The 24938-nt window shown below is 37.7% G+C and overlaps 2 protein-coding genes across 2 annotated transcripts in view; one reads left to right on the top strand and one right to left on the bottom strand.

The window, feature by feature from the left end:
• The window catches only part of LOC116842013 (kynurenine formamidase-like), a 113576-nt gene that overhangs the window by 85291 nt on the left and 3347 nt on the right, over positions 1-24938 (bottom strand). The gene's annotated exons all lie outside the window — the stretch shown is intronic.
• LOC116842011 (innexin inx1) lies at positions 6146-24313 on the top strand. Its single transcript, XM_032810629.1, has 4 exons — positions 6146-8185; positions 15177-15284; positions 17661-17816; positions 18656-24313. The coding sequence occupies exons 1-4, from the start codon at positions 7937-7939 to the stop codon at positions 19235-19237; spliced, it is 1095 nt and encodes a 364-aa protein (XP_032666520.1). The 5' UTR covers positions 6146-7936; the 3' UTR covers positions 19238-24313.

The following is a 24938-nucleotide window of genomic DNA, read 5'->3' as shown; positions in this document are numbered from 1 at the left end:
TGGATACACACTTCAGAAATTACGAGGATGTGCGAAAATGGATCGACGAATGGATTGCATCAAAAGATCTATCGTCGCGGAATCTACGCGTTGCCCGAAAGATGGGAAAAATGTATAGCTAGCGAGGGAAAATACTTCGATTAATGTATTTTTTGCTTTTGATGTCGAAATAAATGAGTTTTTTAAACAAAAAGCCGCAGGAACTAAGTTTACCACCTAATATATAGGGTTGCACTCCAAAACGTCCTTTTTGAGGAAATTTTACTCGATACTCTATAGTATATGTAACGTGAACTGAGTAAAATTTTTCTTAAAAAGAACGATTTGGAATGTAACCTAGAAATATTAGAATTTTAGAAATTAGAATTCGCGACAAATTCTAAGAAATTAGAATTCGACGAATCAACTAATTTTGATCTATGTCGAATGATCGAGTTCCAAGATTGAAAATCTTCACAGTTCTCAGCCTTCAATCTCCAATAATCTAGTCTGACACGATCTACGCATAATAGGAAATACGAATGAAACTAAGGCATAGAACGTAAGCACGGGAGATACATTATACAAATTATAGTCCTGTTATCTTCGTTGTTGTCACTCTTAAAGCGCTACAACTTGTTGTCAAGGTGAACGATGCATAAATGTGCATACACACGTAGTATACGTGCACACGTAAACGACCAACATAAGCGGTTAGTGAGAACACCGGTGGACACAAAGCGCGGCGGGCCCGTGATGAGAATCGATCGGCCACGAGTTGTAATTTTTTAAAAGCGTTTAGGCGTCACGGGAACCGTCCCATTGTGCGCGCCATAACAATGGCGGATTCACTTGGGGAAGAATCCGACTGGAAGCGATTTTTCGGCCTGTATCGCCACAAACGGTGTAGGTATTGTCGACGTACGCGAACGCGAACGCTAATTAAGATAATGATATTTAAGAACGCATCGGGGAGAGATTGAATGGAACGTGGCTTCCTGAGATCTCCGTATTCGGCGTATAATTACGCGACGGCCGGAAAGCATTAACGCGAGACGAGGCATTGCGCAGGATTTTTGCGGCGCTCGCTCGGCTTCGACGTTATAACGGACGTTATAACGGGCACAACCGATCGATTTGGTTAATCATGAGATTGAATACGTAAAGAAGTACGCGTGGGACGCGATTAAAGACGAATATCTGAGTAATCGTTCGAGGTATAGCCGCGATGAAAAGCAACTCACGTGGTAAAAACTTATTTTTTCTCTAATTTTTCCACATTTCTCTTTTTTTTTTGCCAAAATTAATGGCTAATTAACCGATAGTGTACGCTGAATTTTTTCAAACAGACGATTATCACGACATGAGACAATCGATGATGGAAATTCTGCGATTTTTTTATCATATTTATAAGATATAATTTATGTCAAATTATATTTATGAGAGGCATTATCTCTAATATAGATATCTGAGATAAATCTATTTGATCAGATATATCTGATCTATCTGAGATAAATCTAAAGAATATTCTAAATCTATCTGATCTATCAGATATATCTGAGATATATCTGAGATAAATCTAAGGAATATTTGAGATAGACTTAAGGAAAATATATATCTTGACTTATTTATCTAGATAAGTAGTCGTGTCTCATCTTATTCAGATAAAAGTCGTATTTTTCCTAACGTTTTTGTTAGATAACTGTCAGATAAACTTTCATGATTTACGACGTGATATCACGATTACAATCGATTATAGAAACTTACCAGTTTTCGAAATTACGTTCATAAAGCAGATATACTTAATTGTGTTGAGGTAATCGTTAAATTTTTATTACACAATAAATTAAACCATACATATAAATTTTTTGTTATATTGACACAACAACAAATTTACTAAAAGTTACATCCAGATCTTCATATTACATTTTGCATAACATATTTTTTGGCGTAAACTTTGATCGACATTCTTTCCGTATTTCTATTTTGTCATTCTGCGCGATAAAAATATGAAATAAAAATATGAATCATTCATAAGGAAAGCTATCTTTATAAATCGCCTGGTAAAATCTGGGTTCGTTCAAGGTGTTTGATATTTTGACTTGAAAATGGTCTAGGATAAGAAATCTAAGAATAAGAAATCCAAAAGATGAAATTTGCCAAATATAGGATAAGAAATATTTAGAATAAGAGGTAAAAAAAGGTAAAAGGAAAAGGAGTAGGATAAGAAATAATTAGGATAAGAAGCGAAAAAGGAAAAGAAAGAAGTGGAGGTGTAGGAAAAATGTAAAAATAAGATTAAGATAAAAACTTAAGAACTTCCTGCCATTGTAAGTTGTAAGTAAGATAAAATAAAGACTTGGAAATGAAACGTAATCCTTTCATAATTATTGTGAGACACATGTCATTTCACAAATGAAATTTGGCTTGTAGCAACGTGGACCGCCGTTTCATGCGAACAAGTCACGTCGAAATCACGCGTCGAGATCACGTCCGACACAAAACAACAAACAATTGTCGAACAATTTCGATCGGCGCGGAATCAGAGTTCGCGAAATGAAGATGTGAACAGCTCGTGCGATATTCATGTTGCATAAGATGCAACACATAAGCCGTTCCTCGTTGCGTCACCTCGTCCATCTGGTTCGCGCGCGCGCGCGCGCGAGCACGAGTCACGGCGAAAAATGCAACAGTGGCGGCTGTTGCAGCATACGCATATATACGCATATATACGTACGCTCGGACGCGGAAGTTGGCCGGGCTGTTACGAGTGGCCACGGGTGTATCGCGCGAATCCGCATGAATGGAATCGAATCCCCCTAGTAGTAGTGATACTGGCGCTTCCGACGCGCTTACGCGCAATGAATCACCGCGGAGGCTCGCGCGGCTCTCATGCTGAATTTTCATACAAACGGGCACATTACTCAGCGCACTGATGTACAGCGCTTCGTGACGAAGAGTCACGTTGGGCGTGAGAGAAGAGAGAACGAGAGAACGTTGTATTCCGAAAGGAAGGAGAGGAGGAGGTAGGCCAGAAGTATCATGAAATTATTCGCAAAAGGATCGTTTTATTATTCTCTGGGTTTCTATCTGTCAGCGTTTTCTGGTGAGAACGAAACAATTCCGACCGTAAATCCTTCTGAACACTTTCGTAATATCTGTTCGGAGGAGTGAGAATTGTCGGCTCTTAGGAAATGTAGGCTTTCAAAGCGTGTCAGATGCAAAAACGCACATTTGCGACGGCAAAAACGCAAGGACAAGGTAGAAAGCTGCCTCTCCCTTGGAAGATTCAAGGAATACAATGAATGCCACGAGAGCGATGAAGGTTCAAACGTTTTCCGTCCGATAAAACTCACTTGACTCATTATTTGAGCGTGAAAGAGAAAGAAAGTGAAATTGTATTAAACTACTGGTATATGGAAAGTAAAATTAGCCAAAGTAAAAGTAAACGTAATATAAAAATATAAAAACAAAATAAAAATAATAAAAAATATGAAAATAAGATAAAAATAAAGAGAAAATAAAGTTTCTGACAAAAAAATTAAAAGTAAACGTAATATAAAAATATAAAAACAAAATAAAAATAATAAAAAATATGAAAATAAGATAAAAATAAAGAGAAAATAAAGTTTCTGACAAAAAAATTAAAAGTAAACGTAATATAAAAATATAAAAACAAAATAAAAATAATAAAAATAAAGAGAAAATAAAGTTTCTGACAAAAAAATTAAAAGTAAACGTAATATAAAAATATAAAAACAAAATAAAAATAATAAAAATAAAGAGAAAATAAAGTTTCTGACAAAAAAATTAAAAGTAAACGTAATATAAAAATATAAAAACAAAATAAAAATAATAAAAATAAAGAGAAAATAAAGTTTCTGACAAAAAAATTAAAAGTAAACGTAATATAAAAATATAAAAACAAAATAAAAATAATAAAAATAAAGAGAAAATAAAGTTTCTGACAAAAAAATTAAAAGTAAACGTAATATAAAAATATAAAAACAAAATAAAAATAATAAAAATAAAGAGAAAATAAAGTTTCTGACAAAAAAATTAAAAGTAAACGTAATATAAAAATATAAAAACAAAATAAAAATAATAAAAATAAAGAGAAAATAAAGTTTCTGACAAAAAAATTAAAAGTAAACGTAATATAAAAATATAAAAACAAAATAAAAATAATAAAAATAAAGAGAAAATAAAGTTTCTGACAAAAAAATTAAAAGTAAACGTAATATAAAAATATAAAAACAAAATAAAAATAGTAAAAAATATGAAAATAAGATAAAAATAAGGAGAAAATAAAGTTTCTGACGAAAAAATTGCATATATAGTAATGAAATTATAATTACGCGTAGTAATCAATGTAAAAACTAGAATGTATTTAATTAAGATAACGATCAATTAAATTGCTCGCTTTTTCATTCGAGACGAAGTAAGAAATAGAGACAAGAGCAATCGATATTCCCGAGAGAGATTGTGGAAGAATTCTTCTATAGTATATGGTATACGTATAGTAAGTTAGTAAACACATAAGTAAGCTTCTTAATGTCCCCGAAAGTTTCGCAACAGCCGATAAGCAACTTAAATAAATACTTCACGACAGCACAAGAAATGTGTCCTTTTTACAGCTATTTGTTCTCTTAACGCCTAACAGCGTTCTATCGCACATACCAACTTCGTTGTATATTTTCACGCGTCGCTAACAAATACAAAAGGCGTCGTGGCGATTGAAAGCCACAAATGGTCGAAATGATTTACTTCCACGAAATAATTATGTAACCGCCAGCGCGGTAATGATCCCACCGCCAAGATAGAGGCTGCTGAAGAAGAGTCTGATGAAACCTTGCGCAACAATGTGTAAGGAATATTTTAATTCGCTCCTATTTCGTAAAAAGCGACCGTTTTTCGATCGATTCCATCGCCTTCCGTGAAAGTCGCACGCACGCGTGTGTTTATTACGATATCGATCTGTTACTTTTAGTTGAACTAGATTGCATCTTTTGCCTTTTGCAAAATGTAACACAAAGAGATCTCAGTAAAGTAAATTTGTTGCTGCACTAATATAAAAAAATGTTTACGTTATTGTATGAAGTAAATTTAAATGATTAACTCCTTATAAAGCCTGGAGTTCCGTGGTAAAATATCAAGTTTATCTTGATTTTATTCAAATTCTAAGAATAAGAAAGTACGATAAGTTTCACAGCCTTTTATCAATAAATAATCAATGGAATTGCTAACAAAACAGACGTTTATATTAAATATTGTTCGTTTATTCGGTTCGCCTTCTGTGAAATGAAACAATCGATAAATTGCGTTATAATTTTAATGAGATGTATTAGATAATGCCGGTTGTACCAATAACTGAACCGAAAAATGAATCATGTTCTAATTGTCGAATACAGATTCAATATATGATTAAATGTGCTCATTAAATAATACTAAAAATCGATATAAAGAAATATCTCTTAACAAGTTTTCAAGGGGTTTTTCTTCCTAAAAATATTAAATATAAATATATTATTAACGTCTTGGTCATTAGGGCCTGTTCAATTACCGAGTCATTTAGTCGCTTAGTTCCGCTGAAACGAACCGGTCTAATATTTTTCTACGCTGCACGAACGCGCTACCATACACCGCTATCTCGCTCGCAAAATTCTCAGCGGATATTGATACCCGGGGATAATTCAACGCGCTCCACGAGACGCACGCGTTCAAACGACTCCGGCGCATCGCGCGCGTCCCTCGAGAGCTCCCCCTCGGAAATTGCGGGGACGGCCAACCCCACATATGTGCGCGCACTCCCGCGGCAGGGAGGGGCGGGGAGGGGGGCCCTAGCCCCCGAAACAAACGCCGCTGGAAAAAAAAAATGGACGGTCGACGTGGTAGTAACGGTAATAACGTCGGATAGACTCGCGCGCGCGCGCGAGCGCGTGGCAGGAACTATAGATCGCGCGCATTGTAGAGCCCGCGCTGGCAGGCGTGCGTCTGCTCTCCCCCTCTCCCGGGCGACGGTATCCTTCCCCATCCTCGGGCCCAGTATTCTTCCCCTCCATTCCGCATAGGCGTCTGCCGGTCCCCTAGTACCCTCGTCGAGATCCCCCTCGCCGTACCCGTCGCCCTCCGCCGTTGCCCCCCTTGACGGCACACAACAAACGACTGCGACTTCTCGTCAGTCGCCGCTCGACGTATTGCCGCTGCTGTTGCTGCGTGCATACGCATGCACGTATTCCGTGACGCACGCAGCTCCGTGCCACCGTCTCACGATATTTCCTCTGTGAGAAAAAGTAGACTGCGGCGACAGTGGCAAGCCCGGCAGGAGGAGGAGAGTGGGCGGGAGAGGTGTAATTTATTCCTCCGCGAGAGTCCCATCGCTACGTTGTTTTGCCTTCATCGTATGTGCGTAGAGTGAGGAAGGGGGGCTTCAGCAGGAAGGGGGATAGGGGAAGCGAGAAAGAGAGAGAGATACGGAGTGAGAGGAGAGGAGAGAAGAGATGTCGGTACGATTGACAGTTGGTAGTTAGTGTCGCTTCCTCGATACGCGACGGTCTGCAGCCGCGTTGCGAACATCTTCGCTCTTCTGATACGGTTCCACCACGGAAGGAGAAGAGAGGGGAAAGGAAGAGGAGAAGGGGCCAAAGAGAGGGAGAGAGAGAGAATTCTGTCCTCGAGAAGGGAATACCTACGACGAGGCGCACCGGCCTCAGCTGTTTATCTTAACGTGTGTTCCGCGGTCGCAAATGGGAGAGGGATCGCTCGAGACATCAAGGGTTGAGGTCGGTTAGGATCCTTGGGAGAGCGAAGAGGAGCACGAAGAGGGAGGAGAACGCCGGAGAAATTTCTCGAGAGAGTCTCGTGTCGGCGTGCTTGTTTACACCTGAGTTCTGTGCAGTTGGAAGCCGCGTGTCAGCGAAACGCTGAGGTTATTTGAGGAATCTCGCGGGTAATTGTCGAAAGGATTATCCGATGAGAGACTGCTCGCGCGGAGGATAATAAACAACCTGAGGAATTCCTCGGCTGATCGTTGAAGAGGGAAAGATTACCAGAAAAAAGGAGGTGAATTAAGAAGGGAACATCCCGGAGGACGAGGAAGAACCGGAAGCGACGAGGTGAACTCGGAGAGCCGGAAGCGCGGCGAGAGGACAAAGACGTCTTCCTTCTCCTACCCCTCCCAACGTCGACCCCGCGTGGCGCTTTATCACTCATTCGCTAAATGATTCACGCTGGCGCGTGAACTGTAAGAGAGTCCGACGAGATCTCCCGCGAGAGAGGAACTGGAACACGTCGAGGACTCGTCGGGAACTCGTCCAGCATGGTTCGGTGACCGAGCTTGCGTGGAGAGTCCAGAGGAGGAAGGACGTTCGAGGAGATAGAGTATACAGAGAAAGAGAGAGAGAGAGAGAGAGAGAGAGAGAGAGAAAGGGAGAAAAGGAGGGAGGGAGAGTGAAAGAGAAAGACAGATCGAAAGAGAAAGAGAGAAACGCTAAAAAAGGGCACAGAAAGAGGAAGAGAGAAACAGGGAGCAAGAGAGAGAAAGAGAGACGAAGAGAGGGGGCAACAGAGAAGGAAGGTGAAGTGGCAAGGCATTGGTGAAGACGAGACGGAAGACGAAGGAGAAAAAAGGAGGGAGGGGGGTAGAGGCAGGCCGTGTGGACAACCGTGCACGCTCGTGTGTCTCTCTCTCGTTTCGTTTACTGCTTTCGTTCTCGCGAGCGGCGCGTTGGATGAACACACTCGTTAGTGCCGGTTGATGGTACGTGTACGGTGATCGCGATACAGCCGCCGTTAGAAATTCACGTGGTGAGAGAAGAGGAAGGTGACGTCCCACGACAGAAATCTTTCGATCGCAGGTGGTGGTGGTGGCCCCCCCCCTCCCCGCGTCAACTAGGCTTGGAAGTCGTCCAGGTCGACCTCGTTCCCGTCGCGCTGTCCACGAAACACCAACGCAATCATGCTGAAGCTACTGGGCAACCTAGGTCAGTACCTGAAGACTTCGGGTGTCAAGACCGAGTCAACGCTGTTCAGGATTCACAACAAGCTGACCGTGGTACTGCTGTTGGCGTGCTCGGCGATACTCACGGCTACCCAGTATGTCGGCACCCCGATCGCCTGCATACTCAAAAATATTCCTGATAATGTTGTCAATACCTATTGCTGGATAATGTCCACCTTCGCTATGCCGGATGCATTTTTTCGAGAGGTATGTAGCAATCGTTCCCGGTGTAGGATATCGTTCGATGAAATAACGCGAGTCATAAGAACAGGTGTCTGCGAGAGACTGACGAGTGTGTCGACACCAGAGCTCTATATTGCACGTTTAAACGTGTATTTTAGCGCATATCTTTACCGATACGTACAATGAAGTAATCGTGACTACACGCACTCTTAAAAACGTGTATCTATTTACTAACTTTGAATTCGTTTATACGTCTTTAAGCAGAAACAAGAGTAACTAGCTCTTTCTGGTAATCGAGACAAGGAAGATAATCAGATGTAACATCGTATTTATATGCTCTTTCCGCAAGACTGATCGTAGTAAATGATTATTCTTGTTGTTAAGTATACGTGATTATGGATCCGTTTAAACCAGTTCGGAATTGTTTGTATAATCGAGGCGATTTCCAAGTATTACACCTATTTTTCTGCTGTTCCCGGCAGATTGTGCGACTGACAATCGCGGCGCTCAGTCTTGAGACTGTTGACGTTAAGAGACCTGTAAAGCCCTATGTTTCGATAAAAACTTTTCAGTTATTAAGAAGCGCTTCACAGATTTTCTGTTGTCAACGGTCCTGAGGCTGTGGCTCACCAGACGAGTTGGAGCGACAAGGGGAACCAAATAATCCCGCCCACTGGTTTAGATGATTAACGTTTAATTATATCGAAACGACTTCTATGAGACTGTTATCTGTCAGGCGTTTGAACGGATATGTGTTAAACGTTTAAACGTGTATTCAAAGAACTGATCGAAGCGGGAGTCTCGGTCGGCACAGAGCCAGCGCAAAACATTAGCGAGGCAAATCCCGAATGCTGCTAACGGTATAATTAGCTTCTCTTGGTGAGATATAATGAGAATTGTTAGGACAGTTGTTTCGTAACAGAGAAATAATTTATCCAGTTCATGTAGCTTGATTAAATCGAAGGTGAAGTCGAGTTGATTTGATGATGAAAAAGTAAGCGCACCTGAATGTGCGAAAGAATGAGCGACATTTGTGCTCACTTTGCAGCAAGACGGATTGCTGCACTGAGAGAAAAGACTTGAAAATTTGTTGGCGGGTTATAAGGTTTCTTTCTATAAAATAAGGCTTATTTCTCTGTGAATGAGCTTTATATCCCGTAAATAAATTGCCAAATATTTTCTTCTCTGTATGCCTGTCGAAGACTTCGTCGTGTAAACATTACAAATCCACAGGATCTCGAAAGTGATAATTTTACGATAATCTGGAAAATCTGCGACTAATTATTTGTTATTAGCTGGACATATTCTTGTCGGAGAGGAGCTTCTATATGTCAAGGTCGACAAGAATGGAAAATCTTACTCATAACTGCCGTTCACGAAGTTGCTTATGATGTGCGCGAGCGCGACATAAGTATCTCGTGGAAAGCGAAATGACGTTCCCCGAAAATTGCAGCTTCGCGATACACACACCTCTCTGTGTGCTGGACGTTCGGATTATAAATATTAATCTTACCTCCCCTGCCTTGCTTGCTCTATACTTCACTAATAACAGTACAGACGTCATTCCTGGTAATTTTTAACGGCGCGAACCGCCATAGAGATCTCTTGAAGCCTCTTCATTTTTTTCAAGATAGAGATATTAAGGTATACGGACGGACATATAGGTAGATTGCACCAACAGGTCAAATTCCGCGCAGGTGTCAACCGCTGACGTTGGCGCTATCGCAACACCGTGTCGTGTAACAGTTGAAATAAAATCTACCTGAGCTGTGTTGCGCGTTGCTTCGCGAGCTAAGAACATTCGAGAGACGACCGCGTGTCTTCCGTGAAAAATATAACTTGAAAGATGGAAAAATAAAGTCCTGACAACCGCGGCCCGCTCATCAATCGTGCGTTGTTACTCGAGCGAATACAGTCAGCTTATTTCGCTGACTATTTTTCCAAGTAGACTTCAAATCATTATCACGACGTGGGACAATCAGTGATGGAAACCTTGTAACTTTTTGAATTACATTTATGAAACAAATAGTGTATTGAATTCAAGTAAAAGTACCATAATGTTTAGGCACGTATCTAATCTTAGACATTATTTTACCTTTAAATACGAATGTTCAAACTCTCGACACAAAAACATACATGTATTGAATATATATACGTATTCTGTGTTTAAAGTTTAAATATTTGTACTTAATCTCTTCGTTGCCGCGAAACTCCTAATTAATGACATCAGAGGCAAGAAAGTATACGATAAAAATTCTAGAAAATTACGTTGAAATAAAGATATATACCCATAAATTGATACTTGCAATCGATCGGATATATTTAAAAAATAGTTCGAAGATTTCTTTTTGCCTCAATAATTATTAAATTACCATAAAATTAACGTGTAACATGCAATCTATCTTTTTATAATCTATTTTTTCTCATGATTTTTTCTATAACATTTTCTTGCACAATTTTTGTCTCACTAGTTCTTGTGTTATCCTTCTTCTGTATATCTTTATTTTTTATTTCTTTACTTCTTTACTCCCTTCGATGTCCAAATTTTTCTTCTTCATTTCTTATATTTTCTTCTTCCTTCATCTCTTGTGTACTTTTGCTTTCTATATTATATATTTCTTGTATCGATAATTTTCTTTGCATTATTATACTAAATTAAGTTTGTCTACATTACCTATACTACCCTAACTATCTGTTCCTTATGACGTCATAACTTCTATGACTTATGCACTTTTGTGCATCCTGCTTCTGTGAATCCTGCTTTTCTATCTAACATCTTATTTCGTCTTCACTATCTACGTACACGATTTTCATACTCATCCCTACATAATTTTCTCTATCTAATCCCTACTTAATTCAATATTCTAAGATCATTCCAAACTCATTACTATATTCATACTAATTAATCAAACATCCACACATTTGTATCTAATCAAGTTAGATAATGTTTTTGTAAAATTTATGATAAGTATACTTCAAGATTATTATCAAAAAATGTTCTTTATTGAAATAACTATTATTTAAAAGAAAAAAAAAAAACTAAGTAATCGTTTTTAGGTGTAGAGTGATATTTATTTGTTTGTAAGAATATCCAGGATTAGATACGTGTCCGGGAATTGATACTTTTATGTTAATTGAATTAAATTTACATCATTACAATAATGTAATTTTGTTTTTATTATATTGATGCAAAGTAACAGATGTACTAAAAGTTATACTTATACTAAAAGTTATATATACTTAGATTTTTATATTACATTTTATATAAAATTGTTTCAAGTCAATTTTTATCTTTTTTTCATATTTCTATTTCGTCATTCTATGTGCGAAATATGAAATACCTCATAAAGACCCTTCCACAATGCCAGGCGACAGGCAATAGGAATAGGCATTAGCCAATAGGAACAGGGAATAGAAATAACTGACTAATCCGAATTTCTATTCCCTGTTTCCTGGCATTCTGCAACGGCCTTTAGAGATGCAACTTTTATAAATCGACTAACAAATTTGCTGCGAAAATTACTCTTGGACTGTATTTGTGATTTACCTTGACTTTTATATTGTAACTTTGTTTTTCTCCGTTGAAAAAGAGAAGCGTGTTAACAATCGATTAGCTCGAATGCTTCTATAATTGTATTAATCGCACTTTGTTTTTTTAGCCTTACTGGGAATACACGTCATAGTTCTCATTATTATCACGCAATCTTTCCGTAAACAAGATTCTAATTGTAGTCACAATATCAAAACGCACTTTGCTCATGAGGCGATGCTTGGAAATTTATGTTTATTTAATGGACAGACTATATGTGTAGTCGTCGTCAATGTTTACTGAATGTATTCGCGCTGTACTGAAAGCTACACTCGCGAAACTACACGTTGAAGCTATCGTATATGCTAATTAAATGACGATTACGCGCCATTAGCCGATACGATCACGTCGGATCAGAGCGGTAGACACAATATGCAGCTAGTAAATCCTTGTAGTAGCTATGTATAGGGAACTGCACTTATATTTATCATCTTCCAAATTGCTATTTCATAATTGACTTATAGTATACACCAATTAACCGACACACCATAGACATGACCACATACTATGGGTTTCTCCATTTCATCAGGTTGCATCACTCTAAATATGATATTAGTCACTGATATGTGATATCACGTGGGTATTAATAGAGATTTATTCGTCGCGTTTACAACTTTGATCCGATAGGTCAGTAGCCGGTAATACAATCAGCATCTGATTTCCATACGCGATAGCCGCGATATATGTTCGGTCTCTCGTGCACGTGTATATATATGCATGCCTTTCACGCGCGGATTTTTACAGTCAAGAGTGGTGCTCGCGAGCACTCCAACAATCACAGATCGTGAATTTACGACTGTCTACGATTCCTGCTTGTAATGCCAATCGTAACTGAAATATAAAGAGAGGACAATAGCGGCTTTCTTTCTTAAGATTATGGATGTTTTTATTTTCGTTTCCTTTTCATTTTTATCTTATTTAATTATAGGATTGCTCTTTTTAACTGAAATGATTAAGGAGAGGTTCTGGTTTAGATACCCAAAAGATAGAAGGTTTTTACGAATTTTTTTCAAAGAAATGAATAAAGATATCAATATACGGTTTTTTATCCATAATCTTTATTGTTTCAAATATCAGAAAATTATTTTAGAAAATTGAAATTCTACCCAAGTTTTTTGTAGCGCCGGGAGTTTTTTATATTGCCGGGATCCCTTTAAAGCCTGACTTGATTTAATGTACACTTTGCTTCTTATTTTTTATTTTCTATCTTTTCCTGGTTTAAGATTTAAACTAAAAAGAGATAAAAAGAAAAAAATAGGAAGCAAAGAATACATTATATATCAGTTATAATAACTGATTACCTAGATAGACCACTTTCGTGATCGTCACGACGTGCGGTAATCAATTTATGATAACTTTACAAAATATTTATTATATATATGGAGACACATATACCTACATTAAATGAAGCATTACATTTATATCGTGCGATGATTACAATTTTTTGTTACGTTCATGCAGCAATGAATTAACTAAAAGTTGCCCGCAATTTGTCATGTAATATTTATGAAATTGTACCACTGAAAATTTTAAATCATATTTAATGAAATATTTTATTTCAATTCATGATGGCATTTTGTAATCAATGTGTGAGCTAATTGTATGCAGTAAATATGATTGAATATAAACCACTTGTTTGTGTCGCATAAAAGAAGGTAAACGTTATGTCAATATGAAGTACACAGATATCAATTTTAATACATCGATTCCTGTTTGAGGTTCGAAACCTCGATTCTTGAAATAATGATCGATAAAATAGGAGATCTTAACTCTTTGAGCGAGGCAGCACACTGTATATATAATAACCAAAGCATGATGTCTATTAACGTGTTCGACTAGCTCCGGGAGCGATTATTGATGTCATAAGTCTCTACTAACCAATCATAAAGCTTATAAGATCAATAAACGTAGGCTGAATAACCCAGAATGGGTTAACTCAGAGCCAGTCGAACATGTTATATATGATATAAATATGCTAAATCTAAAAAAAGAAATAATTTTATGGACACGACGTAAACTTTACGTTAAGTTGTTCTATATTGAGTAAGAAAACTGATTACCAAAATATGTCTGTATTTGCCAGTAAACTGAATGACACATTGTTTTGAGTAAAAATTTAGATTTTTCTTCGTATTTCTATTTCGTCATTGTATGTTGTACATATGACTAACATGTGATAGACTCATAAGAGATGTAATTATGCATTGCGTGATTCTACACACCGTAAAGTTACTGCAACATTTACATACATCTGTCTATCTGGGGTTACTGCAAAATTTACATACAGGATGGGCCAAAAGTCTGGATACACCCAAATGTCATAAACGATGCATTTTAGAAAAAAAATGTTTCAGACAAAAGTTGTAAGGTTTAAAAAAACGCATTCAACGATAGTAGTTATTTGACATAGAATGGCGTCGCCAAGGTCAAAACAAGGTCAACTTTGCTTTTTTAAATACAACTCATGTAATAATCTGAAACAAATAAGCCAAGAAAATTTAAAAACTGTATTACATTTGGTGGAGAATAAACCTAAATTCTTAGGAAATTTGTCAAAATTAATATTTCTGAGAGGACTAAATAAGTAAAATAGACAGGGATTAAATAAAAAAAGAGGGAAAAATATCTTCTTCAAAGTGACTTCGAAGTATCGCAATTTTGTAAAATTTCAATTTTCTGCATATATATAACAAAAGTTTATATAAATTTAATATAATTTTTAATTTTCTTATCCCACACACATTTGTTTCAAAATATTACATGAGTTTGATTATTTTCCACCAATTAGAGGCGTTCGGCGACCCGCGTTCACTACAGAAAGCTTAGATGAAATACCAATATTTTTAATAAAAAATAATTTTTTATATTTATAACAGTAATTAATTTTTTTCGGTTTTTTTTATACTTATAACAATAATTAATTTTTTTTCGGTTATTTAATCCAGATTTTCCTTTAAATTATACTTTTTGCTGTTAAAGCAAAACGAATGTATAACGGTTGAAGGGAAATATGTAAAATATATAAAACACGTATAAAAAATATATATCGTTGAAAGAAAAAGGAGCAAAGTTTCACTGCAGCACTAATTCAGTTCAAGAGAATAGGGCTTTTTCAATTTACGCCATTTTCTCACGACGTTCTTCCCCCTCCCCCTCCCCTCCACTTATCGTTAAGGCGTGAGTAAAAGTTCCAATCTCAGCACTTCCTAACGACAACAGCCCGGGCTATTAGCTTCTTAGCCCGACGAAACGCTACAAAATGGGACATATTTCTCGTTACCAATAGCCAGACGTGATACGCCATGTGGAATCGGGTTGCTCTATGCGTGAGCGCGCATAAAGGGTGACACATAGCGAGCAAGACGCGCGCGCGCGCGCAACGCGTTCTTATTGTTATTCCCGCGCTGAAATATCATATGTCCACAGGTCGGCAAGGAAGTTGCCCATCCGGGAGTAGCCAACGACTTTGGGGAGGTCTCCGAAAGGAAATACTACACATACTACCAGTGGGTCTGCTTCTTATTGTTCTTCCAGGTAAGCGTTTTCATTATCAGCGATCTATCACACGTACGACGCGCGACATCGCACCACACGATCGCGAGTGCGTATAGGAATGATAGGAGAGAAAGGAGGAAAGGTGGAGAGAAAGAGAGAGAAGGTCGCGCTCTCATGGACCGCTCTTTGTTTCTATCCGTCCGTTTGTTCCTGCGCTGATCCGCGCTTATCTTCTATATCTGACGACTGTCCGCGGCGTACACGTGGATGCACACACGTGGGAGGTCGCGCGGTCGACTTGCGTACGTTAGAATTGATTTGGTCGAGTCGGAATTTTGAGTATTAAGACTCCTGTTTTCTCGCCATAGCCATCTTGATTTATTACATCATAAGAGCGAGACAATACACGCGTTAAAAGTTTTTGCAAAATACGTTGACATAAAATGATATATGTTCCCAAAATGATACTTGCAATCCATCGAGTAGATCTGTAAAATAATTCGAACACTTTCCTTTTGTTCTAATAATCAATAAATAATCAATAAAATTAACGCAGCAAGATCGCAAAAATAACGCAAAAAAATCGAAATTTTTCTTCTTGCATTCGTTCGCTCAGCTTTTACTCACGAATGTTCCATTGGAACTTTCGTTTGCACCTCCTTAATTAAAAAGTTATTGACAATTTAATTTTCTCAATATTAAAAAATTAAAATTGCAAAGTTATTTTGCATTCGCGCGCATCGAGATAAAAAAATATATTCATAAAATAATACTTGTAATCGATTAAGCATACCTCTAAAATATCTCAAACACTTTCCTTTTGTTCTACAAATAATCAATAAATAACCATAAAATTAACGTAGCAACTTGCCTTTTTAACTTAATTTTCTCATTATTCTATCATATTAATTTTACAATTATTGATTTTATTGATTGTTAGAACAAAAGTTAAGTGTGCGGAATGTTTTAGAGATGTATTTGATCGCAAATGTCATTTTGTGGATATATCTTTTTATCTCGACGTATTTTGCAAGAATTTTTAGCATGCGTTTTCTCACTTCTAACGTCATTAAAGAGATAGACGATGCGAGTACCCAGGAGCCTTGTATTTAGGTACAAGTTTTGCTACCAAAATTTACTTAGGGGGCTATATTATGTTTGCTTTTATGTAATAATTGTATAAAATATAGATTTATAATAATATAGATAAAATATAATTGTATAAAATATAGATTTATAATATAGATTTATAATATAGATAATAAAATATAGATTTTGTATAGAAATATAGATTTTATATAGATATATAGAAAAGAAAATTATCGCTATCACACGTCTGAATTTAATGCACGGAAAAAATACTATTGAATCAATAGAATTGGTCAGCACCTCAGGATTCGAATAAATCTTAATGAAGAATAGATGAGATAAACACGGATGCTAATGTTAATATTTAAATCATGGAAGGATAATAATATTTGATAATATTAACGGACGCGCCGAATATGTTCCCGAACTTGAAACGTATATATTACTCTTCTCTAATTCAAATAATCACACTAGAGTAGCTCTTACTTGCTTTATCTATTTTTCATTTAGTTGTATACTAAACAAGTTTAGTTGTATAATAAACAAACACTTGTTATACAGCAGATGTTATGACTTGATCAGTAGTAATCAAATTCTGTCTGTTGTTAGACCTAAATGTTCCGGTTGGCTGCCACAATATTTCATTATAATAATTAGAAATTCTGTTTTATTTGAAACCAAATCTTGTTTTATTTTTTTCCATGTCTTTTATTTTTGTCTTTCGTGTAACGAACGTGTTGAGTAGAAATAAGAAATTTTAAAAGTAAAGATCATAAACTTGAAATAAGGAAACGGTGCGTTACACATATGGATAGCGAATTATGGTGTTGATAAAGACAATCAGTTTTTGACGTTTCCTCTTCGGTTAAAAAAGTGGGGCTCATATGTCGTTAGAACTAAAAAGATAGTGTGACTTTTGGTTAAGCCGTAAACCATAAGTTTTCACTCTAGTACTTATTTCATCATCCATTGAAGTGAACGATGACCGCTGCTTTTTTATATTTGTTCAAAGAATCTTAAAGAGATATTTAGATAATGACGTATTTTGTCAGACATCTTTTAGACGTTTTAAGACGACTCTTAGAAGCTTTCTGCTACTTACTTTTCTTAAGATCTTTCTAGTAAAGAAAAGTTATTCACGGTGTTTTTCCAGGACTAACGAAGAAATAGACTATAAATTTCGCGGAAAACTATGTAAAGACACGCCTGACTGTACTTGCGACTCAGGCATTTTTCAACGAATCGCGTCGCGTTATTTGTTTTTAACTGTCGACTTTTTTCCCAGCACGTGAATATTTGTTCACTTAATTATCTGCTCCTTAACAGGCACTTTTATGTTGGGTTCCGCAATGGCTGTGGAATTTTTGGGAAGGTGGCCTGATGCAGATGATCGTCATGGGACTAAATCAAAGCATGGATACTAAAGAGAACATAGAGAAGAAGAAAAACTCCCTTATGGAGTATATGACGTTGTATCTGAAGGTGAGAACGCAGTCAAGTAGGGTCCGTAACTTTGAACGGATAAGATATTTCAGGAATTTTATCTCCGTTTATACAGGACGGAATGCAGTCGATCTTCTGGTTCACATGTTAACACTCTTATAATCGGTCAATTACCTTTCAATCAGATATCAGAGTCATTTCAACAATAATGCAACACAATGCAACGCTTGCCATTGTTGATTATACAGGACGGAATGCAGTCGATCTTCTGGTTCACATGTTAACACTCTTATAATCGGTCAATTACCTTTCAATCGGATATCAGAGTCATTTCAACAATAATGCAACACAATGCAACGCTTATCATTGTTGACTATCGCGTTTTCTTGTATTATATCATTCTTAAAATATCCTCGGAAATAAAATCACAGATAAGGTCGCATATCGGCAAGTAATTAATGGAATTATTAATTATCGGTCAACGATGACATGTGCAAATTTCGATTATACACGATTTAAAAACAAACGCGGGCAAATCTTGTCACTAACAAAACTGACGTACAAGATGAATCAAATTGTGCAATCCAAATCGATGCACTCAAGTGTACAACCCAGCGAGCGCGCTGCATTTATTTACAAACAAATTAGCGCGAGATATCGTCGCTTGAGGCAAAATGTCAGAAGACGAATGCGCGCGCGAGGGCTGCTAACGAAAGGAAAGAGAGAGAGAGAGAGAGAGAGAGAGAGAGAGAGAGAGAGAGAAAAAGTGAACGAGCGAGTGTCGCGCTACGAGAGAGGGAGACGACCGCGTTAAGTCCAATTCGTCCTCATTGAGTCCAATTTGCCTTAATTCAACGACGAATTGTACTTGCTTTCAGAGTCACACCGCGTACGTGTATAAGTACTTCGTCTGCGAATTCCTATGCCTGGTCAATATAATCGGCCAGCTCTACCTGATGAACCGCTTTCTGGGCGGCGAGTTCTTCAGCTACGGCCTGCGAGTGCTGCAGTGGACCAGTATGAACCAAGAGAAGCGAGTGGATCCCATGATCTACATGTTCCCCCGCATGACCAAGTGCATCTTCCACAAATACGGTTCATCGGGCACGATTCAGAACCACGACGCCCTGTGCCTGCTGCCGCTCAACGTGTTCAACGAGAAATCTTACATCTTTTTCTGGTTCTGGTTTCTGCTGCTGAGCCTCATGCTAGTGTTCCTGATGCTGTACAGGCTGCTGATCATCTTCGTGCCCACTGTGAGATCGAGGCTGCTACACGCGGCGGCCAAGAAGGTGCCGATCGAGGTCTGCCGCAGCATTAACAATAAAGTGAACCTCGGTGACTGGTGGATACTCTACAACCTCGCGCACAACATGGACCCTGGTATCTACAAGGAATTCCTCACGGAGTTCACCAAGAAGATGAGTAACTCTTCCGGCCACATCAAAATGAACGTGTAATCCGCGCGTGCATGTACAGTAGGGAATTGCATAGTTTTATGTGCCGACATACTCACGGACTAAGATCCGCACCTCGCGACGCGCTGCCCCTCCCTTCCCCCGGTCCCTATCCATCCTCACGCGCATCCCTCCAGAAGTATTTCTGCGTCATCGTTGCGGTAGGACTCTTATAAATATACAAATTTATACGCTCTTATAGATACACAAATTTTAAGGACTCTTATAAATACACAGATTTATACACACACGTACACACGTGTAGGATATATAGATTTCGTACATTGTGTAACGTTGTGTTTGCGTTTGTATTGCATTGTAAAGTATCTGTACTCGAGAGGAGAATTGAAACTTGAATCGATTGGTCTGTAAGATAAAAGTATCAACCCGGACAAGCACCCAGTCCTGGGCATTCTCATTGTTTTGGTCTTAAAATATAAATATTTAAACTTTTAACACAAATATATATACGAATATTAAGTTTACATATACATTCTATGTTAAAAGTTTAGATATTCGTATTTAAATACGATAAAAATGATAAAAATAATAAGAATGTCCAGGATTAAGTCCGGGCATTAGTAGTTTAACCTTATAATTCAGAGGCGATTCGATTCAGCTCTCGCCAACTTTGGACAACGAGAACTTTCCGCCGATAAGCGGTGTCGCGAGCAGAGCGTGCGAATAAATAAATAAACAAATGTACGCTGAAAACGCGCCAGGACAACTCGCGACGGGCTTTGCCGTCGCGAAGCAAATCCGTGCGAGCAGCCGACGGAAATCGCCTAATCCGATGTTAACAGTTAAATTACACGCTGCGCTTTTTCCAAGGCCGTCGGCACGAGCGACGTACCGAATTCGCGAACCACGACAGTACAAGTCAAGAGAGACGCGAAGGGTTCGGAGTGTGCGAGAGGCGCAACAGGAATACATCTGACAAACAAATGATGTTAATTCAACGAGGTGACGTCCTCGAGAGTGACATAGCTCTCAGATCAATGTTGCTTCTGATCACGAAGAACCTTCGAGTGAAACATCCGTTATATACCTATTGCATTACACACCTTGCATTATCGCATTATCGAACTGAAGCTCGACGTCACACGATTCCATGCTTTCTGACACGCATGTCGACTGGCATGCTGTTCACAGGCGACTCGTTTCGCATCATCAATCGCGTTACCGTACATTAATTTTTTTATTTAATTACTTTTTTATTATAGCTATTTCCGGTATCAACTATATCTTTAAGTTATTTTAGTACAAAATTATTATTATCGTTACATTATAACAAACTTACTACAAAAATGATTCTTTTGGGGAAAATTCCGTCACTGTGTGAGATTATAATAACAGAACACTTTCTTTATATATATTTTTTTTAGTTTATCTTATCTATTCTATAGTTCATTCTTTGTATAGTTATTTTTTACTATAGTTATTTTCAAAAGTTAATTTATCTTCTTGTTGTCTTAACAAAAAAAGTAGTAATAGTAATATGCATATAAAGTTCTTACTGCTATAAACTACAGTAATATTTATTACGAAAGAGATAATTTTGATATAAAAATTCTGTCACCATGAGATTGTACACTACAATAAATGCCAAATAGTGTTTTGTCTGTATGCATGTCAGAAGACACGAAATCCTCCATGTGTGACTATATTTTTTAATATTTTTTACATTATTCAGTTTTATATAATTGAATATATTGATATAATCTATAAAAAATTTTGTTAAAAAATCATTCGCTTATATTATTGCTCTTTATTATTTTTTTTTTCAAAGAACACGCGCTATTGTTCCACAAAAGCTCCGACTCTCGTTTGGTTTCTTAAACGATAGAACTACCTCCTTGAAAATCGTACGACAAAATTCCGTGTAATCTCACAGTATTAAGCTCTCCTGAGTCGATCGTGTATATAATACCGATTGAATTGTTCGTTTGAGTGAAATGCGGACGAACGTGCGCAACGTGACATTTTCCGGCGGAAGCAGCGGAAATGAAATGTGGCTGCCTAGTGTGATTAGAAGTAATCGCTCGGGAAAGGTTAATTATATGCAGCGCGATTCTGAAGAACCTTCCAACACTGAAAACGCGCGTACGATCTCGTCAGAATCGAATGACACTACCGATGATGCAACAAGACGCGAGAGGCGTAATCAACGCGTGATATCTGATTGCGCCTGTCCTGGTTTTCTTAAAATAAATGTGTTTTTGGTTTGAATCAATAAAAAGAGCATTTCACCAATAATCAGTGAGTATTCACTGATCTCCAGGAGAAACACTGTCACTCTACTTTTCCGCCTTGTATCTTATTGATTTTGTTTAATGGAACTAAGAGTTCACTGCAGAATTTGTGGTATACTGAGCAAAACTCTTTGAACACTTCTCGATGTAATTTGGAACTCAATCAACGAGAGAAATTTTAAGAATTGGTAAACAAGTTCTCTCATTGGATCATCGGTTGTGTTCCACACTGCATCGAGAAGAAGCGTTCAAACCGTTTTGAAACTAAATTTCAAAGCACAGTCAGTTGCAAATCGTTCAGCATACTTCTTATCGAATAAAGTTGCAACACTTTAAGTTGTCAGAATTGAAAGACACTGCTGACGCGTGTACGCATAGGTATAAATACATAAAAATGTTTCTTAATGTTTTCGTAATTGAAAATAAATTCTCCCTTCTCAGTTTCACAAATGTCACACTCTGCGAAATTCTTCCGAATTTCACGAATTTCACTTCGGCTCATTCATCATCGATTATTGCACATACGTATCAGCCTTCAATTCTGATAACTTGAGGCGTTGCGACTTCATTTGATAAAAAGTGTGCAAGGCGATTTGCGACCGGTTATACACAAATTTGTTGCACATCATACTCAGTTTAATTGTTTTACGATACAATTGACGATGCAATTAACGCCAATAATGGGAACAGTCGCCGCCTGTCACTGATCCTTTCAACGAGACTTTATTGAGGTGACAGTGCTACACTTAAAACTGAACCATAAGCTATAAGTCTCAATGAAAGTTGCATTTTAGACGTTGTCCAGAGTTGAAAGACCGAGGGATCATTATCGCTCGCCGCGTATCGATGGAAAAATAAGAAAAAAAAAGAAACGAGAGGCTACATTAGAGAAATGCGTGATTCGATGAGAAACTTCCTTAACTGTACACGCGATGTGCGCCCGAGAACTCTTAATTTCAACTGCAACCATAGAGTCCTCGATTGGTTTGCAGTCGTTCTCTTAGGTAGATTCTTAGACAATCAGAGCAAGAAGATGAGATACTTAATATAAGATATTAGCGAGTTGTATAGCAATAAACGACGAGAGAGAGACTTCGCGACTTCTCCTTCGAGGAAGGAACCTTCGGCTCGAACTTGAATGTTCCCCATTGAGTCTCGAGGCGCCAGCGTCGTCTCGCGTGGGATTTCGAGCCGACAGTCGCGCGTTTTCGTAGTTTTCGACGCGAGACGTCTATATATATATTTTTTTTAGTGTAAAGTGCATTCGTCTCGAGTGAAGAGGGAATTAATCATTGCGTTCGATGTCTGAGCGTGCTCGCTCGCTTGCTCACGTGCACGTGTTCGTACGAATACTTTCGCCGCCGTTCGCTTGCGTCATCGCGCCACCGCAAGAATTCCGCGTTGCTTGCGGCACCGCGACCTGCGTGCGCGGGGACTCACAGAACGGTCGACTGCACGCACAAAGGCCGATTTTCGTTCGTATGTGTTCTCTTAAGAGGCCAGGCCAATGTGACGCTCCGAAAAAGGCGTATTTTTGGGAGTTAATTCTGCGAAAATGGATCAACCGAGTGCTTTGAAACATTGCATATTAAGTAACTATTAAACTTTATAATATTATTTTTTGTTATTTTTGGAAAAACCTATAGATAAATATGTATATTCTGTATATTATAAAAAGTTTTACAATATATTGTTATATATTATTATATAATATTATATATTCTATATTATATATTATATATTATATATATTATATATTATATATTATATATATTATATATATTATATATTATATATTATATATTCTATATATTTAAAAAATTTCTTAAGTAATATGCTTGTCATTGGAGGATGAACCTAAATTTTAAACTGCGAAACGAAAATTGCAGAAACAATAGCCCTTACAAAATTGAATATCCAAATTTCGCATTTTTTTGCACTATTAAGAAAAGCATTAAGTTTAATGTTTTCTGAATTTTTTAGACTCATTCCAATTAGTATGTTATTTAAGAAACTTTTTAATTTTTATATCTTTTTCTCAGGTCACTGGAACGGGTGTCATCTTTCCTGCCGATTGCAGCGATATTTTTTGCAATCGTGCATCTCGTCCACATGCTGCCTATTTATTTATATAGGCTTTTCTAAATAATAAAAATAATAATATAAAATTTAATAGTTATTTAATTGATATACAATGTTTCAGAACGGTTCAGAACGGTTGCCCATTTCCGCGAAATTAATTTCCAAAAATATGCTTTTTTCCAGAGCGTTACATTGATCTGGCCTCTTAACGACCGACGACGAATTACCGCGTCGCGGTGTCTATCTGTCAGTCGCGTTCACGTGTATCTATTGCCTTATGTAAGATGTGATAAGTAACGTAGCACTCGCGCGGGATCGAAAACAGAGAAAGAGATGTCCTCTGAGAAAAAAGAGAAGCGCACAAACAAGTGTACGAACGAATCAACGAAAAGGAAACCGAGAAACTTCGTCGCCGTTATTGCTCACCTTCGAACGTCGTCGCCTTCTGCGCAAGGCTTCTTTCGTTTCGCATTGTCTTTCCCTTTTATTTTTTACCCACTTGTGTTCCACGGACAACGGAAATCGTTGTCAGACAAGACTTCCACTTGGAATTGTGAACTCGTGTTCGTTCATATCTTCTTTAGTGTGTAAGAGACGACTATTACTATTATGATTATTACTATTATTACACTATTACTATTACTATTATTATTATTAGCGCTGCCACTTCCTTTGTAGTGAATTTATTGTATGTATGGGTGAGGAGAATGTGTGAAAATTAAATTGCAAACAATCTGTGACACCACGGAGTCTTTTATGCCTCTTATTTGTCTTCTCTATATCGCGAGCTGTGAGCTACGAGTGGAACTACGCGGAGATTTCAATGCGACGCGCCTTGACGCGACTTCTCCGTGAAACTATCTGCACACTGAATGACGCGCCAATCACCTTTGGCCAATGCTTCACGTTTACTTCATCATGTGCGACGGCTGTTCAAGCAATTATAGGCGATTTTCTGTCATGTCACGCTTCTGCGTAAAGCAAACACTAGCGGAATATGATTCCTCGCGTCGATAAAATTCGAATCTGCGAATTAAGAGTCGGCCACTTCATCTTTTTATGCACGGAGCATAAAGTCCGGTTGTAACGTGAAGTTAGGTCGTGATGAATGAACCAACGCGTTCTGGTTGAAGGGGACGGAATTTCTAATCCTTACTCTCTTAAAGTGAATCAATGGAACGTCACTGAAAGCAGTAAATATATACAGCTATAAGTGTAGCATTGAAACTGCTCAGTGCTATACTTATAACTGATATCAGTGACTATACACTGATTCATTTTAAGAGAGTAGAACCGAATTTGGGTTCATAAAAACCCCGGAAATTTTGCGTCCATCAAGCGTGTTCCGCGTTCATTGAGAAATCAAACTT

This window comes from Odontomachus brunneus, unplaced genomic scaffold, assembly GCF_010583005.1.
Source record: "Odontomachus brunneus isolate Ranch 3 - 2012 unplaced genomic scaffold, Obru_v1 Obru_scaffold_020, whole genome shotgun sequence".
NCBI classification, from domain to species: domain Eukaryota; kingdom Metazoa; phylum Arthropoda; class Insecta; order Hymenoptera; family Formicidae; genus Odontomachus; species Odontomachus brunneus.
This window is presented reverse-complemented; position numbering and strand designations above follow the sequence as displayed.

Bases quoted from the DNA above. Each gene is read 5' to 3' on its own strand.
- LOC116842011 (XM_032810629.1), top strand. From the start codon at position 7,937: ATGCTGAAGCTACTGGGCAACCTAGGTCAGTACCTGAAGACTTCGGGT. The intron at 8,186-15,176 runs GTATGTAGCAAT...ATATGTCCACAG, and splicing joins CGGATGCATTTTTTCGAGAG to GTCGGCAAGGAAGTTGCCCA. The intron at 15,285-17,660 runs GTAAGCGTTTTC...GCTCCTTAACAG, and splicing joins GCTTCTTATTGTTCTTCCAG to GCACTTTTATGTTGGGTTCC.